Source organism: Leptosomus discolor, chromosome Z, assembly GCF_034619465.1.
Source record: "Leptosomus discolor isolate bLepDis1 chromosome Z, bLepDis1.hap2, whole genome shotgun sequence".
In the NCBI taxonomy this organism is placed as follows: Eukaryota; Metazoa; Chordata; class Aves; order Leptosomiformes; family Leptosomidae; genus Leptosomus; species Leptosomus discolor.
In genome coordinates this window covers 6313033-6328126 of record NC_141419.1, presented here as the reverse complement: position 1 = coordinate 6328126, position 15094 = coordinate 6313033, and the positions used below count along the sequence as shown (strand labels likewise).

Here is a 15094-nt window from a genome sequence, read left to right as displayed (position 1 = left end):
CTTGTAGCATTTTTAAGTGTCACAATTCTTAAGGGTATACGTTCAGAATTTCATGTTTACTTGCTATGCTAGTCATACCACATCTTGAGTCACAGCACAGTGTCCCCTGGTAGTGTTCTTGTGAGTTCTGTTCCCAGTGGAAAGAACTTCAGTTCATCAGCACTATTTGGGCATTTTCTTTGGAAGCCTTCCATCCAGATAATGTGGCTCAATTTGCAGCTTGCAAGAGCTGGGATGGGTATGCTTATGCTGAATCACAGAAAAGTCTTGGAGATTGAGAGAAAGTAGGATGGTGGGAGAATAATAAACAAGACAGAGTGGTGGGCCTGGGACTATAAAGAGGGATGCTTCTTGAACTGTTAATTAAGAGGTAGAAATAGTTGAGGTAGCATCTAAGAAAATCAAAGCTGTCCCTGCTGAAGAGTGGCTGTGAATAGGTAGGCAGTGATGTTCTTCATCCAAACAGTCTCACAAAAGTTGTCTGGCCTTGGAGATGTTAATAACACATCTCCTTGTTCTCTGGATGGTGAAGAACAGAGGTTTCTGGCCAAGTCCTCTCCTCCTTTAGGCACCTCTGCTAACCTGTGACTTGCTGCTGCAATCCGTAGGCAGCCCAGTACTCCACTGCTCTAGTAGATCCACTAGACCTGGGTATCATGGTGGGCCCAGCCTGCAAGGGTGATGGAAAGGCACGGACAAGGTATGTTAGCCAGAGAGCCTTCTCCTGCCGATGGGCCTGCCTGTATGAGACATCTGTGTGAAACACACACACAACATGTCTGTCTTGGCTAATGCACTTGCACTTCTGTTTTTAAGTTCAGAGACCATTTCTAATCTTGGAACGATCCTCCCTCCTCTCCTGTAGGCTCTGAACTGCAGTAATCTCACACATTAGCAAAAGAATAAACTTTTTAGCCTAGAATAATTGTATTCTCTATCAGTGACAGAATCAATTTTTTTTTTTTGCTTTTTTTTTTTCCTTCTTTTAAATGGCAATTTTATATGCTAGAAAACTTTAATCCTCTTCTGCAAGCTACATATAAAATACAACGGATAGGCAAAAATGTATTATTAAAGCTATCTATTTTTCTTGGCATTCCTGTAATTTAATAAACTGCTTGAGCTCTATTTCTGCAGTTTATGACATCACAAGAATAAAACCATATTTTGATTAATAGCTATTCAATCAATCCCCCCTCCCCACACTATCTTAAGTTTAATGGACTTGGGAACCATGCAAGCTAATTTGTGAAAGTTTGTTTTGGGTAGCAGCTGGACTAAATGCCTTTGCAAGAACTGCAGTGGTAGCAACAACAAGTGTGGGACTTTGAGAGGAAAGGGAGAGAAATGCTGTTCCATGCCTGCAGATGAAGGTGGTTCTGTCTCTAAACTAATATTGCAACTCTAGGTACCTGCAGCTCCTGCAAATGGCTGTTACATCCTCCAGTTTATTCCATCTTTACTGGAGCAGCAAGGGCAGGATTTTTATCCAGGAGAGGGCAAGATCTTCAGCAAGACTTACCATTAGTCAGTGAGGAGTTCTGCAAATCTGATCAGCAGGGCAATACAAGGGCATATTTGAAAAACTGTTGTGGCTAAAGCTAGTAACTGCGATGGCTTCTGGCCCATTCTGGCAGGTAATGAACACAGCAGTCCTAGAGAATCTGATAATGGTGATGCGGTTTTGCATACTAAAAATCAATGCCAGTTATTGTATGTGTAAACAAATACGTTCATGATACAGAGTTTTTGTATAGTAATATAAATTACAAAACCAGATTACTTCCTTTACAGTGAAGGAAGATGACCTGGGGCAAAAGAAGTGAGTTGTGTTTTGATATGATTGCGTATACTAATAGTAGGAGACAGACAAGAAGTTTTTACAACCCCTGATACGAGATTTCCATTTTCACTGTCATCCCATCTGTAATTGGGATCAATAGAACTTGAACATGAATCTTCAGGTTTTTGAAGGATGTCAGGTAAGCTTAGACTACTTGAAAACACTTTTGAGACAGATGCTAAAGAAAGGGAAGGAAGGGAAATTGTTAGCATGCTCAGCTAGGCTCTGGGTTTCTAACTTGCATAGGCTTGATCAGTCTTGAAATAGTAAGTTTGTATGAAAAGCTGTATGAAGCTTGTGTTGGGGACTTGGATCAAAAGCAATAAGGCTGACCTAGGACATGAGTGTTGCTTCAGAAAAGCAGCTCCCGATAATAATCCAGGTTGGAGTTTGACATGGTGGTGGCATATCCACGCCCATTGTACTTTCAGATTTTGTAAAGTTCTAAAGTTCTGTCTGGATCAGAGGTGCAGCTGGGCTGGCTGCACCATGACCATCACCATGCTGGGGCCTGGAGCTTCCGTCCTGTGTTGCAATGTGAGATTCTCAAAGACAGAATAGCATAATGGATTGCTTTTAACATTCATAACTAGTTTCATTTTTAGTTTTGGTTGGTTGATTGCCTGAGAAGGATCTAGTGTGCAGTCAAGTATAGGGCTTCTACATCCATTCTCTTCTGAGGCTTTATTAAAGCACCATATGAATCTGCTGTCTGAAAGTTTTGTGGATATGTGGAAGAGGACCACTAAGAATGAGTCTTGTAATAAAAACATAAATGGTGAAGAGTCAACAAGATTAAAATGAAACTGGCCCTTTTTAAGAAAGGTTGCTCTTCAGAGACTATGTTGTGTCAAATACATTCAAGAGGGGCACTGTATGTTCGTAGCAATGCCATGTCACGGCTGACCTTTATTCCCAACAAGCTGTCTCTGTGGCATTGAGTGTTACCTCTAGTATTCTTACTTTAAGTGACATGTTATGGGGCTTAAAGGATCTTGGAACAAATCCCTTGAGCCAAAGCAGTGCAGACAGTTTGCATGGATTTGGATTATTCAAAGAGTGAGACGAATGCAGAAAGGGAGGCAAATTTTCTGTCAGATGCCAATATGGCTTGTTAGAGCAAAGGACTAGCACTGATCCTTCTGCTTTGTCTTCCCAGGTTTGCTGCTGAGAGCACAAACTTTGCAAGTCAGAAGCTCCTTTACATTTGAGTGTCCTGGCTGGGGAGGCTGGGAGCAGTGATGCTTCTCCACTAGGATGTGGTGGTGCAGCTTCAGCCTTGTGCATGGACATTGGGGGCGGGAAATGTGACCTTGCTCCCATTGTCATCATGGACCATTTGATGTGTTGGAGCGAGATAGAAATTCAGGTCCCCTGATGATACTCCAGGTGTTGAAGCACCTCATGGTGTGCCATGCCGTTAGCCTCATAATCCTTTTCCTGGTGAAATGAGCTATTGCTGCCAGCATAATAAGGGAGAAATCGGGGTACTATGGGCAAAGTCTTTACCTACAGTCATGCTACAGCTGTGCAGAAGACAAGAGCCTTGAAACTGTGGCTTAGCATGCTAATATCTGAACTGTTCCTTATTTCCCTTTGTCTCAGTCTTTCTCCTTGCTCGTATTGACTGTTTGTGAGCTATGGAGTGCTCTAGAAAATAACCAGCTGTTTTGTTAAGTGGATTTGGTCTATCCTTCAAGTTGACAGATGATTTTTATTACGTACTATTACTTAATGAACTCTTTTGTGGCAAATGTAATTCAATACAGATTCGGATCCCCAGTTTGTCATCAGTCCTTTTATAAAGGAAGACAAATGGAAAAGGATTTGATGATTCCTTTATCTTGTTATGCTAATTGCATTAGGAATATTGGAGAAAAACAGCCAGTGGATTTAACAGAAGAAAAAGCCAAGCTTCTATTCTACTTAAAGAAAATGGGAATATACTGGGGCAGAACATATCTGACTTCCGCCAAAGCAAATTCTGATCCAAGTGTAGGTTTTGAAAAACATAAGTAAATAATTATTTTGTTCTGTAAAGTTCCTTTTGAAAGGAAGACTGTAACAGACGTAATAGAGGATATGGAGAGTGTGCTGCAAGAGGAACTCGGAAAAATTCAGTATTTGAATTATGAAAGAAATAAGGATTTGGCCAGGGAGCTGCATGTGACATCAAGTAGCAATGGGACGCAGTGGAAGGGAGTTGCAAAAAAGGGCCAAGCTAGAGGAAAAGTTTATGTGAATCTCGTACCCTCTAGATACCCGTTTGTGTTCCTGAGAATTTGGCTGCCCGTAGTTAGTGCCCTTAAACTGGATGGATGAAATCTTTGAGCTCTCATTTCCCAGAGTTCAGCTCTTATTTGTAAAATAGGGATAATTTCCCTTTCCCATCTCGTAGAGTTTTGTGTTGTGAAAGCCTGGAACTGTGGATTTCAGAGTATGAGCAAAAAGCTCCTGAGAACTGGAATGCTTCCGGAGCTGTATATGTTGAATAATTGGGAAGAAAGAAAAACACTGACAAGCATCTTCATTAGGTATCTTTGATCCTGTGCTGAAAACAAGGCAAGCATTTTGAGTAGAAAAACCATGCAATCCTGCCTTAGTGTGTTAGTGTTACTGACTGTGGCTTAGACCACTTGTGCCTTAATAATCCTATGGCCATTCCTCACAGGACCCTGGAGCTTATTCTTGCATCTTGGCTAATCTTCAGTTCCCTGGATTTCTAGCCTGAGTCGTGGTACAGTAGTGATATGGGTGGTTCAGGTTATTTGTCACTAGCAAATTCAGTGTGGTGATGTGACGTAGGTGGTCTCTATATTAGTGTCCCCTCTTCTAGTCTTTTTGGGTATGAGATGCACTGGAACTGTAAGATCATTGTTGCTGACAGTGATGTGAGTTTGTAAGCAATACATGGGCTTTAGCTTTGATTTCTTCTGGCTGCCTTGGTATTACTTTAACAGTCTTTCAGATTGCGTTATGTTATCAACCTGTCACCTTACCCATAAGGCAAGGGGAGTGAAGAATGTTGATGTGTTGTGGAAACACTGGAGGTTTCTAATTGCTTGTCTAATTTATCTTAGTTGAAATTTTGGCCTACAGCGGTATGTGGAGAAAAAAAGGCTAGTGGGCGCATCTTGCCAAAGCATGAATTTATTATAAATTGTCCTAGATCACCTCAGCCATCTGGGTAACACAAAATAGATATTGATGCAGTGTGGAAAGAGGAACAGTGAGGAGTAAACTAGTTGTAATGTGCAAAATGTCACCTGAAGGATCACTGCGAGATTTTTTTATCAACCTTACGAGAGTAAACCTACTTGATATGAATTCTTTACTAGCTTCAGCTAAGTCTATACAACTAAGTTGTACTGTTTCCATCAAACAGGATTAAAGGGAAGGGAGAGCTGAATATTTTAAAGCCACAAGATCAGTTTTATTTACTGGGAGGATAGAAAAAAAAATCTGGTATTTGTGTATCTGGGGCCAAGTCTAAAGCTCAGTGAATGGAAGGATGTGACATCTTTTGCTTGGATTATGAGTTTGCCTCTTACAAAGTGTTTTGACTGCCTACAGATGTTAAGCATATTTGCTCCTTCGGCTTCTCCAGGAATGAATGGTGCTCTGCATTTTGTAGGACCTGTAACTATTTGCAGAATACCGAGGCTTTTGTTAAGCAGTGTAAAGAGTTAATTTCACATCTTGACTTGTGTGTGTGCAACACCCTTCTTAAGCAAAGCATAAATATGTCTTCTTGAATTTAAGAGCAGACTGATTGCATACTACTGGGTATAGGGCTGGATGATTGCAAACTGTCAGATCTTTGACTGAGACCCTATTCTCCAGTTTTAAGGCTGGGAGAGACTTTTGTGGTAATTTGTTCTGACGTGTATCACGCAGGCTGTAGAATCCCATCTAATCAGTCTACTTCTGACCCAGCAAAGTGTGGCTGAAATCTAGCAGACAGCTAGCTATAGCCATCCATTGTCTAGGGAAAGCTGTGCTGCTCTGGCTTTGCAGTAATGGTGCAGGCTCCAGAGGAAGCAGAAGCTGTTTTGCAGGGGCAAAGGCTCACTGTCAAAAGTTAGAGCCTTGAAACTCCTGAGTTAAATAACCAAGGGAATACAAGCTTTATGGTCTGACCTTCTGTAATAGTGAAGGTCAGATTGCCGTCTGGATTAGTGTTAGTTTGAGATACTAAGACAGGAACATGTCATGCATGGAGCTGCACAACCCAGCTATTGAATGTATTTGTGTTAATCTCATTTTGAATACACAACTAAAGTCACTTCTCCAAAATCTGTGGCCAAGACTCTTTTCTATCAACAGTCTTTATTTCACCAACACTCAATTCTAAGCAGCTCAGGCATTTGTCATAAATAAAACATTTTTCTTTGCCTCCATCTTCCAAAACAAAAAAAGCCCTTTCTTATTCTGTCATCCTAAAAAAACCTCAGATGAATTGTCAGGCAGCTGTTTCTTACCATGTAAATCATAGGGATTATTCTCAATGGAAATGTTCACTTTGGGGAAAACATGAAAAGGATTCTCTGAATGCTAGGATAGGAAATCTGGGTTCACTTAAAATTTTACATAGCAGTCCCTGGAACAGTCATCACAGTTCCTCCAGGTCTAGAACTAAACCTAAAACAGAAAAAGAAATTTAGTCAAGCTTCAGGGGATTACATCTAACTTCCAAATTACTACTTCTTCTTCCTAATAATGGAGCTGTTAGAAGAATTTATCAGCTTTTTTTTTTGATGTGTAATATGGTTTCTGGGAAGGTGATCTGTGGGGAAGTATGTGCTATTCCTGTCCATCACATAAGCATTTAACAGAAGGTGATATATAGAACTTGAATCTCTGGAGATTATTGTACCAGACCTTTGGTATATGTTCATTTTAACTACAGTTTTTATAGCGAGGTATCAAAGTGAATCCTTTAATTTCATTCTGACAGTGTCAAAATATTTTGGTTTCTATCATGTTGAAGCATTTCCTTTTTGTTAAGTTAGTGTTTGTACTTTTTTATCCATAATATTGTTTGGAAGTTGTACATGGTATCTCCTATAGCACAGTGTTGCAGCTTCATTCACCCAAAACTAATTACTCGTTTTTTGTATTAAAATTATTCTAGAATGTAGACCTTACAGTAAATCTTGTCTCTTGTTCAGATTTGGAATTTAGTGAGAATGTAACCGGGAAATCCCATTGCCGCTTGAATCTTTAGCTCTGTGCGGGTTTACAGCAACTAACAAACTCCCTAAAGTACTGAAAAAATAGGAAGTAAGTCTGCATGGCCATACCTGTAGGAAGGAGAAAATGGATACTGGATCCCATTGCCTGCCCTTTGGGATAGATCCTGAATGTTGCTGGATAGTGTAGGTGGAGTCATCTGCCGGTATGGATAATGGGGCTGAATGCAAGGGATGTAGTTCAACACTGGAGTGTAAGGTGGCTGGCAAATCTGCTGTGGGCTGTATGGGGCTACCTGGGGAGGAAAAAGAAATGGCATAAAAAAGTAGGTCAGGAATACCGACAAGGCAGCAACCCCATAGATGGAAACTGGAGTTGTTGAAGATATTTTTTTCAGACACACACAGTGGTCTCTCCCAATTTTATACAAAACTAGAGCATAAGCAATAAATGTTTTCAGTTAGAGGCTCAAGGCTGTCTCTTGAGCACACAGTGCTCCAGCAAACTGTATTAACTTCTATCAGTTCAGTATCTTGTCCCCAAATGTATTTTTGCGATGGCACCGATGTCAATCTTGGCACATGACAAACTGCTCTGACTAATCTATTGTGCTCAGCATCTGTGTTCTGCAAATTAAAGCATGTTCATAACCACTTAAACGCACCTGTCTTGAATAGCAACCAAAGGAGGGGTGCAGAGCTTGCTGATACAGGATCCTTGCTCTCTGATATGGACCCTGTTAAGAATATGTAAGGCATGATTTTTAAAATAGTCTGAGTTGGTCCATTAATTACTTCCGTGTAAGCTTTTTAGGGGAATGTTATGCTCAAAGAAACCAGGTTGAGATAAATGTATTTCTTAGCTTCGGGCTAAAGTCCTCTCTCTGTCTCCCTATAGTCTGAGACCACCGGAATAGGAGCCTGCTTTCCACACTGTAGCTCTCTTCTGCCTGGGGAAAAAATTCAGTTCACTGTTGACTGCTGACGTGTATGGACTGTGCGTTCTTCCTGTGCAAGGTAGGTATCTTTTGTGCTACCTAATCATTGATTTAATGGAAAAAAGGAAAATAGTTGGACTGTAAACTTCCAAGGGAGCTCAGTCTGGCAAAACACTTGTGCTCTGGGTCATGTGTCTCCACCCTCTGTATCTTATAACAGGCTGGTGACAACTTTTGACAGCTTGTAGGATGAACTGAGCCCTGCTAGAGAACCATAGCTTTGTTTCTGGTGTGTTTTTGGTGGGAACTAGGGGAGCATAGCCCATAGAAAGCCATGGCTACCTGGCATTCCCACTATTCATTCTTTTATTTCTTTCAACTTGAGCATTGGGCTTCATCCTAGTCCTAGATGGCTTTATTATTTCGATATGAGGTCCTGTTTCACTAGACTAAGAAAGCAGTGTCCAGCAGGGCAATCACTTGAAATATTTGTAATGAATTATTACGTCAAAATAGTTAACAATACAAGATAAAAATGGAAACTAATGAAGGCTGAGAGGTCAACATTAATTATCTGTGTCAATAATACATCATCCTTTGATATCATCACAGCCATTTCAGAGGACTGCATTACATGTCCTCTTAAAACTTTGTGACCTAAAGCCACTTAATGTAACCTACTGTAGTGCAAGTTCATCAGTATAGGCTTGGGGGTGTTCTACTCTCTCCTTACAAAACGTGAGTCTATTTACGTTACCTGAAACTGTGGGAGGTTCGAGTGGTTGGGAAAGATGGAAAATGGACGGAAGATCAGATGCTGCCACACTGGCTGATTTAATACTGTGGTCATTGAAGTAGTAGAAAAGCCCGAAGTACTTGCATTGTATTTAACATATTTTTTATCTGGTCTTGCAGTAGTTACTGTAAAACAAAACAAAGTTAAAGATATTAATAAATATGCATCCTCTTCATTAATCTGTGGAACATTTGCAATTAAGAGGACATGCTTTGCCTGTAAGCAAAATCTGTTTAAGATCTCCGTTATTTTTGCAGGCTGTATTTCTGCAACACAGCGACCCAAACTCAGCAATTAGCAGTTCAAATTCACTTGTAGGGCCATTAAACTCTGACCCACAGGACCTGGAGTAAAGCTAATTGCCTGAGCCATAAGAACAAATGAAATTGGAAGAATAGAACAAGAACCTTTGCCCAAAGTTCAAAACTCATTGAGATAAGGATATTACAACAGAGTAAGTTGATTGTGTCTTAAGTCTCTGGGCTGATAAATCTAGCCCAGAAACTTAAACAGTAGATCTGGACATGCACCATAGTTCTTGGCTATTCTAAGATGCTTCAAGGAATGTAGTTACCAATACTCTGTGGAAATTAGCATCTTTTAAATGTCCCACAATGGGAACCCCAAAATAATGATATTACAAAGAAAAAACACAAACGAACAAAAAACGAAACAAAAACCAAACCCCCAAAACCCAACAACCAAAAAAGTAGCTTCTAGAAAAATCTGACCAGGTACGTAAATCTCTGTGGCCATGACCTTCCTATATCTACTGTATGCATCTGTTCTATTTCAACATGTGAGAAGGACATTGGATAGGTGCTAGTTAGAGGGCAGAGAGATACCAGCATCCTGGTATAAAAGGAGAATTCTTGAATGGAAAAGATTAGTTCTGCAGCTTTCAGTCTCTGACACAAGGCTTGGAAAGGACATCATCATAGAGCAAATGCTGCAGTGATGCCTGACCAGCTCCTGCCACCTGCTTTTCAACAGCTTCTGGTTTATGTCTTAGCTTTCCTATGACTCCCAGCTCATGTTCAAGGACCATGCCCAGATCCATACCTGGATTCTTTGTGACTGCATTGGAATCCGTTTTGGAGCAAATCTTGGCAAATGGTGTGAGCTGCTGCTTCTGTCCCGTAGCTTGACGTTCTGCTGCTGCTCTTGTTGATGATGCAGCTGTACGACTCTTGGCAGAGCTGAATTTGCTGTTCTGTGTGAACTCCTTCACTGCCTTTGTCTCCTCAGCCATTACCTGATTGCCTGCACCTCTGGCAGTGTCTGTGTATTTCAGCAGAAATGGCACCTTGAGCTTGCTGCTCTCCATGCTGTGAGTGCCTGTCATGCTGCCATCCTCCAGCCCCTTGGAATTCTTGTGGGATTTTGCTGAACACAGAAGGCTGGTGATAACAGGTTTAGCAGAAAGCCGAGCATCACAGAGAGCTCTTAATTTCATCTCCCTTTCTCTGTTTCCAATCATTGCTCTGTATATTCTTTCGAGTCCCTCTGGTTCATCTAGCAAGTAGTTGCTGTAAGAAAGGAGTATGGCTGCTGTTAATGGAGGTTTGACTTAAAATTGAGCTACTTTTCTCGACTACTCCTAAACCCTATGTTTCTCTCTCATTAGTGTTCTGTGTGAGACTCAAGTATTCCTTCTTAACCAGAATAAAGTTCCATCTTTGACACCATTCTCTTCCAAAGTATCACATAAAAGAGGAAAAAAGAGACAACTGTAACTTAGTTAATGCATCTCCAAGAATAACTGAAGCGAAGTTGGATGACAGCATTATAGGTGTGCAAAGAATGATTATAGAATATATGCTTAAAAATATTTGTGGGTCAAAATATATTTTGATTGTAAACACAATCTGTTTTTTGTTAAACAAGGTGATTCTTTGCTGGCAGTGGGTGTGAATGAGTTAAACGCGCTTTGAGGTGGGTTACACTTGCCATGGGGAAGAACCAGGTGTCTCCCTGTGCCATAGCATTAGAGCAGTTGTTAATCATTGTTGAAGTTATCCCCACAACAGTTGGTAAAGTGGATAAGCCGTACACAGTTACACACCGAGGCCCTGTGGTGGTTTTCACCTCATCTATCAAGGATGGTAAAATCAACCCCATGGACTTGAAAAGAGTTTCCTGGGTTATATGCCTTGTATCCCAGTGTCCCTGATGGGAGAAACCTTGTTTGTTCTCCAGGCTCCAGTTTTGCATGGTTTCAACCTTCAGGACTCAGTGGATCCTTAAATCTCTGCAGGGTGAGGGCCTGAATTTCCTTGGACTGACTTGTTACAATTCAGTTATCACCTGTAAGACTTTAACAGGGCTGGGTGTTGTAGTATTTATATATTGAGATCTATTATTTATTAATTAATAATTATATTATTAATAAGATATTAATAATACCTTATTAATATGGTAACCTCATATGTTAGCATACCACGAGCTAATAGTAGCTCATTAACCACCTCTTATATAGGGAGATAAGACTATCAGATGGTTTAATCTGTAGGGTGCATGATAAAGCACCTCTATACACCCCCCCCCCCCCCAGTCCTCTGGGACTTTACAGTGGGACTGCTGTCAAAGCTGAACAATTTTGTGTTCTTTTAAGGCACACCTAAGTGCCTCTAATGGTTACCTGCTCAAAATACAATTAGTGCCTATTGTGGTTACCTACTCAAAACATGGATTTAAATTCCAGTTTGCTCTTTCACATCCAACTATGTTCAATAACTTAATGTATTATCAATTTACTCTTCTTAGCTTGAGGGAAAGACTGGAGCTCTGTGCACATGCTATATAGATACATATATGGTTCAGAAACAGCTAAAATTAGGCAATTCTAAATTGTAAATGTATCTAATTATCTCTAATCATAGGATCACTATAATTAGTAGGATGCTGCTTCCCCCCCTATTTTTAAAGAACATAGCTATTCTCTTTAACAAAAACCTCAACAGATTTATACTGTGGATGTGAAAATAGAAAATTGTTGGGCTATTTCTGAGTACAGCTCATTTTGTACAACTTTTTGCCGCATCTTTCAGTGGGATTCCTGTCTCTGGCAGCTTCAGAGGCTCTAGCCCTGGTTCTGCAACTTCTTACTCGGATCTTGAACTTCTTACTCAAATATTTTATTTTTTTTGGGTCCCCTCTTACTGCTTTGCACAACCTGTTGGTATTTGTGCCCTGACTGTAGTTGGAGAGACCTGAGGTGACAACTATGCTTGTTGTCTGTCTTGACATGCTCATTGGGTTACCGGAGTCCTGTGTTTGAAGATGCGAATGCAGCATGTCATGTTCCTAGCTCTGATGCTTGCCTATGAAGCTTTGTCATCTTCTCATGGAAGATTATAAGTTCCTTTATGTTGGTAAATAGTGATTTCTTCCACAAAGAGAGGTTCCTCCTGTCACCACCTTGCCAAAGCTGTGTTCTCAATAACTTGCTCTTCTCCATCCAAATGCTCCAGAACAAAACCAGGAAGGTGAAACTTGTTTGTTCAAAAGATTCCAGATACATTTTAAAATGAGCATACTAGCAATTTGCATAAGTCAATATTTTAAAATAATTAAGGACTTAATTATTGAGCAAGGTCACGCAGTATAGTCTTTGGCCGCCGATGCTACTGCAGTTGATGAATATACTGACAGTATATACTGAAAGATTTTTCTTAATCTATCTGTCTATGAGTCTTTCAGGAGTAATAGAGGTAGCCAAGGTAGGGTACAGAAGCTTCTACCTCAAAGGTAGAAACCTGACCCAGGGTCTTATTTGAATTGTTTCCATTTTAAAGTAGTTCACTGAGCTCTGTACAGTAATTCAGTTTTAGCCGTTCAGTTTGGCTGTTGTTGGAAGGTTCAATGACTGGGGTCTTTGAGCAACTGGTGATCAATGTACTCTGCTGTATGAGTGTGTCTGCAGAGGGTACTTCTATCCTGAAGAGCCTGCTAGCTAATTACAGGAAAACTGCTGAGAGAAATGGCTGGATGAATTGCCAAAGGCAACTTAACTCAGTAGACGAACAATGAGTAGAGGATCATTATTCTGAACCCAAGGATACTACTTTAGCCACTGGACTTTGTCTCTTTAATTTCATCTAAACTGAAGTTCATGAGTTTGTCTCTGGTCCTTCTGGTTGTGTCTTGGCCACGGCCTTCATCGCAGGGATCCTAAAGCTCACAGCCTCACAGTAAAGTAGCAAAACTAAAACTATTTTGACCTATCCCTGCCCAGTTGCACTAGCTTCAGAGTAATTGCAGGTTAAGCAGGCTAGAAGTCATGTTGATTAGGGTGGCCTTGCTGCAGTAGACTTATTGCTAAAGACCAGATCTATATTCCTTTAATAGTAAAAATGTGTCGTTAAAGAATACAATTAAGATTGTTAGTGGTTCACAGTTCTTCACTGGTTTGTAGAATGCTTTCTTTCCTAAGACTTCTTAGCAACTGTCAGGACCGAATCAGATGGCTGAGCTAATTGTAAAGCCATTTCAGCTACATAATTTAACCTACCACTATAGGCAACTCCATGGGCTTCACTGGTTATTCTTGATTTACATGTTTTCCCTCTTCCTGTATTTATTCTAGAGACTCTTAAGATTTTGGCTTATCTAGGATATGGAGGAGAAAGGAAAGGAGCCAGGACTCCAAGATGCAATTCCTAGGTTTCTGCCTGACATAGTCTTAGATACTCTTCATCTGTGAAGCTATTTCCTCATCTGTGAAGTTATCTTTTGTTAAAGATGAAATAACTGTTTACACTCTTTCACGTACCAAGCAAGATGGACCATGTTTGTGTGGTGTTTTGTTTGGACTTTGAGAACTGGACATGTCCTCGTGGTTGTTGGTTGTTAGCTGGATTTATAAATTCTACTTTTTCTGTTTCAGAAGCATACAGTAAATATCCCATTAATCTGAAGAGCATGCTTCCCTCTTACCATTATTTGTCCTGTGAAACATGATTTGGCATAATTTTTTCTGTGCTAAATTCAGCTTTTCTTTGTAAAGATCAGCTGTTTACAGTAGCTTCCTTATAACACTTTAATTTTCGATTTTGCTCCTTTGAATGCTGCTTTCACTTCTTCCTGTAAATATTTTGATGTGTGTGTGGTTGGTTTTCTTTAAATGTTGTGGGGAAACGAATGCAGCAGCTGCTTACGGTGCTTCAGAATTTGAAGCAGTAAGATTTCATGGGACACACTTTTTCCAAAGAAAATTGGTTGTAGCGCAAAAAGTGGGAATAATTTGCCTCATTAGGAGGCTCAGACAGCAATCTATCTACCCTGTGCCCCAGGCTTTCATTTCAACAGGTTACAAAAGTCGGAAAGGTGTAAAATGTAAAGCAGCAGTTTTTCTCACTAGAGCTTGGTCAGCGCTTAGAGATGACTTACCTGCACTGGGAGCTGATGCTGTCTCTTCGAAGGGTCTCTGAGCAGACAGCATGCTGCAGCAGTGGCACCAGCAATGGGTGCTGCAGCTCTTCAGAGAGTTGTTGAACACGTTTCCAGATCTCATGGCAGGCCTTGTCCAAGCTGTCTTGGGGAGTGTTGTTGTGGATCCAGATGTGCCTAGGGAAAGGTCCCAGGGGGAACAGACCCTCAGGTGTTACTGCTGGGGCTGAAACCTTTTCCTTACCAGGGAGCATCTTTCAGTCTCTCTGCATTTACCAAGGGTCTTTTGGAAAGAGACGGTTTGTGTTGGTAACAAAGCGCCATGGCAACCACGGAACCCTGGGGTCTGGCAGCTGGCAGGAAGGGTAACAGCTGGAAATGTCCACTGGGCTTCCAGCAGCAGGAACAGTAGTGGCAGCGTTGTGTCATTTCACATGGCTGAGAGCATTCTCCAGCACAAATCTCTATCTAGACTCCAGTCTTCAGCATTCAACCCTCCCTGTAGCTGAGCTCCGTACCACTTCTTGTGTGTGGTGGCTAAGCCCTGTGGAATGCACGAAGGATTGTCCCTCTGGACCTTTTCCCTTCTCTTGCCCTCAGTCCCTCATCTTCCCACTGACATGAGATGAGCACAGGCCTTGTGTAAGGGAAGCAGTGCAGACAGAAGGGGTGTTCCTGCTTTAGCTTTATTTTGCCAAAGCCCAAAGCGGGGAGCAGCATCCCTGGCTAAGGCCCACCTAGCAACACATTCCATCCCTGCTTGAGTGGTTTGTGTCCCTGAAACTCTTCACAGCCCACTCTCGATCCACCCAGCATAACATGTTGTGCAGAAGTCTGCTCTATCAGGAGGTAAGAGGAGGGACTAATTTTGACTCATCTCTCTCAATAGCTGAACCTTTTTTTCTACTTGGCTGCCTTCTGTTCATGCTGTGAA

At 41.1% G+C, this 15094-nt stretch overlaps 1 protein-coding gene across 1 annotated transcript; it reads right to left on the bottom strand.

Moving 5' to 3' along the window:
- Positions 1 to 6429: 6429 nt before the first annotated feature.
- On the bottom strand, positions 6430 to 14484 carry CZH1orf94 (chromosome Z C1orf94 homolog). The gene is made up of 6 exons (XM_086480015.1): positions 14405 to 14484; positions 14161 to 14337; positions 9736 to 10298; positions 8731 to 8894; positions 7147 to 7331; positions 6430 to 6484 (listed from the first exon to the last, which is right to left on the bottom strand). Exons 1-6 carry the CDS (start codon positions 14482 to 14484, stop codon positions 6430 to 6432), a joined length of 1224 nt encoding a protein of 407 aa, XP_086336141.1.
- Positions 14485 to 15094: the final 610 nt, after the last annotated feature.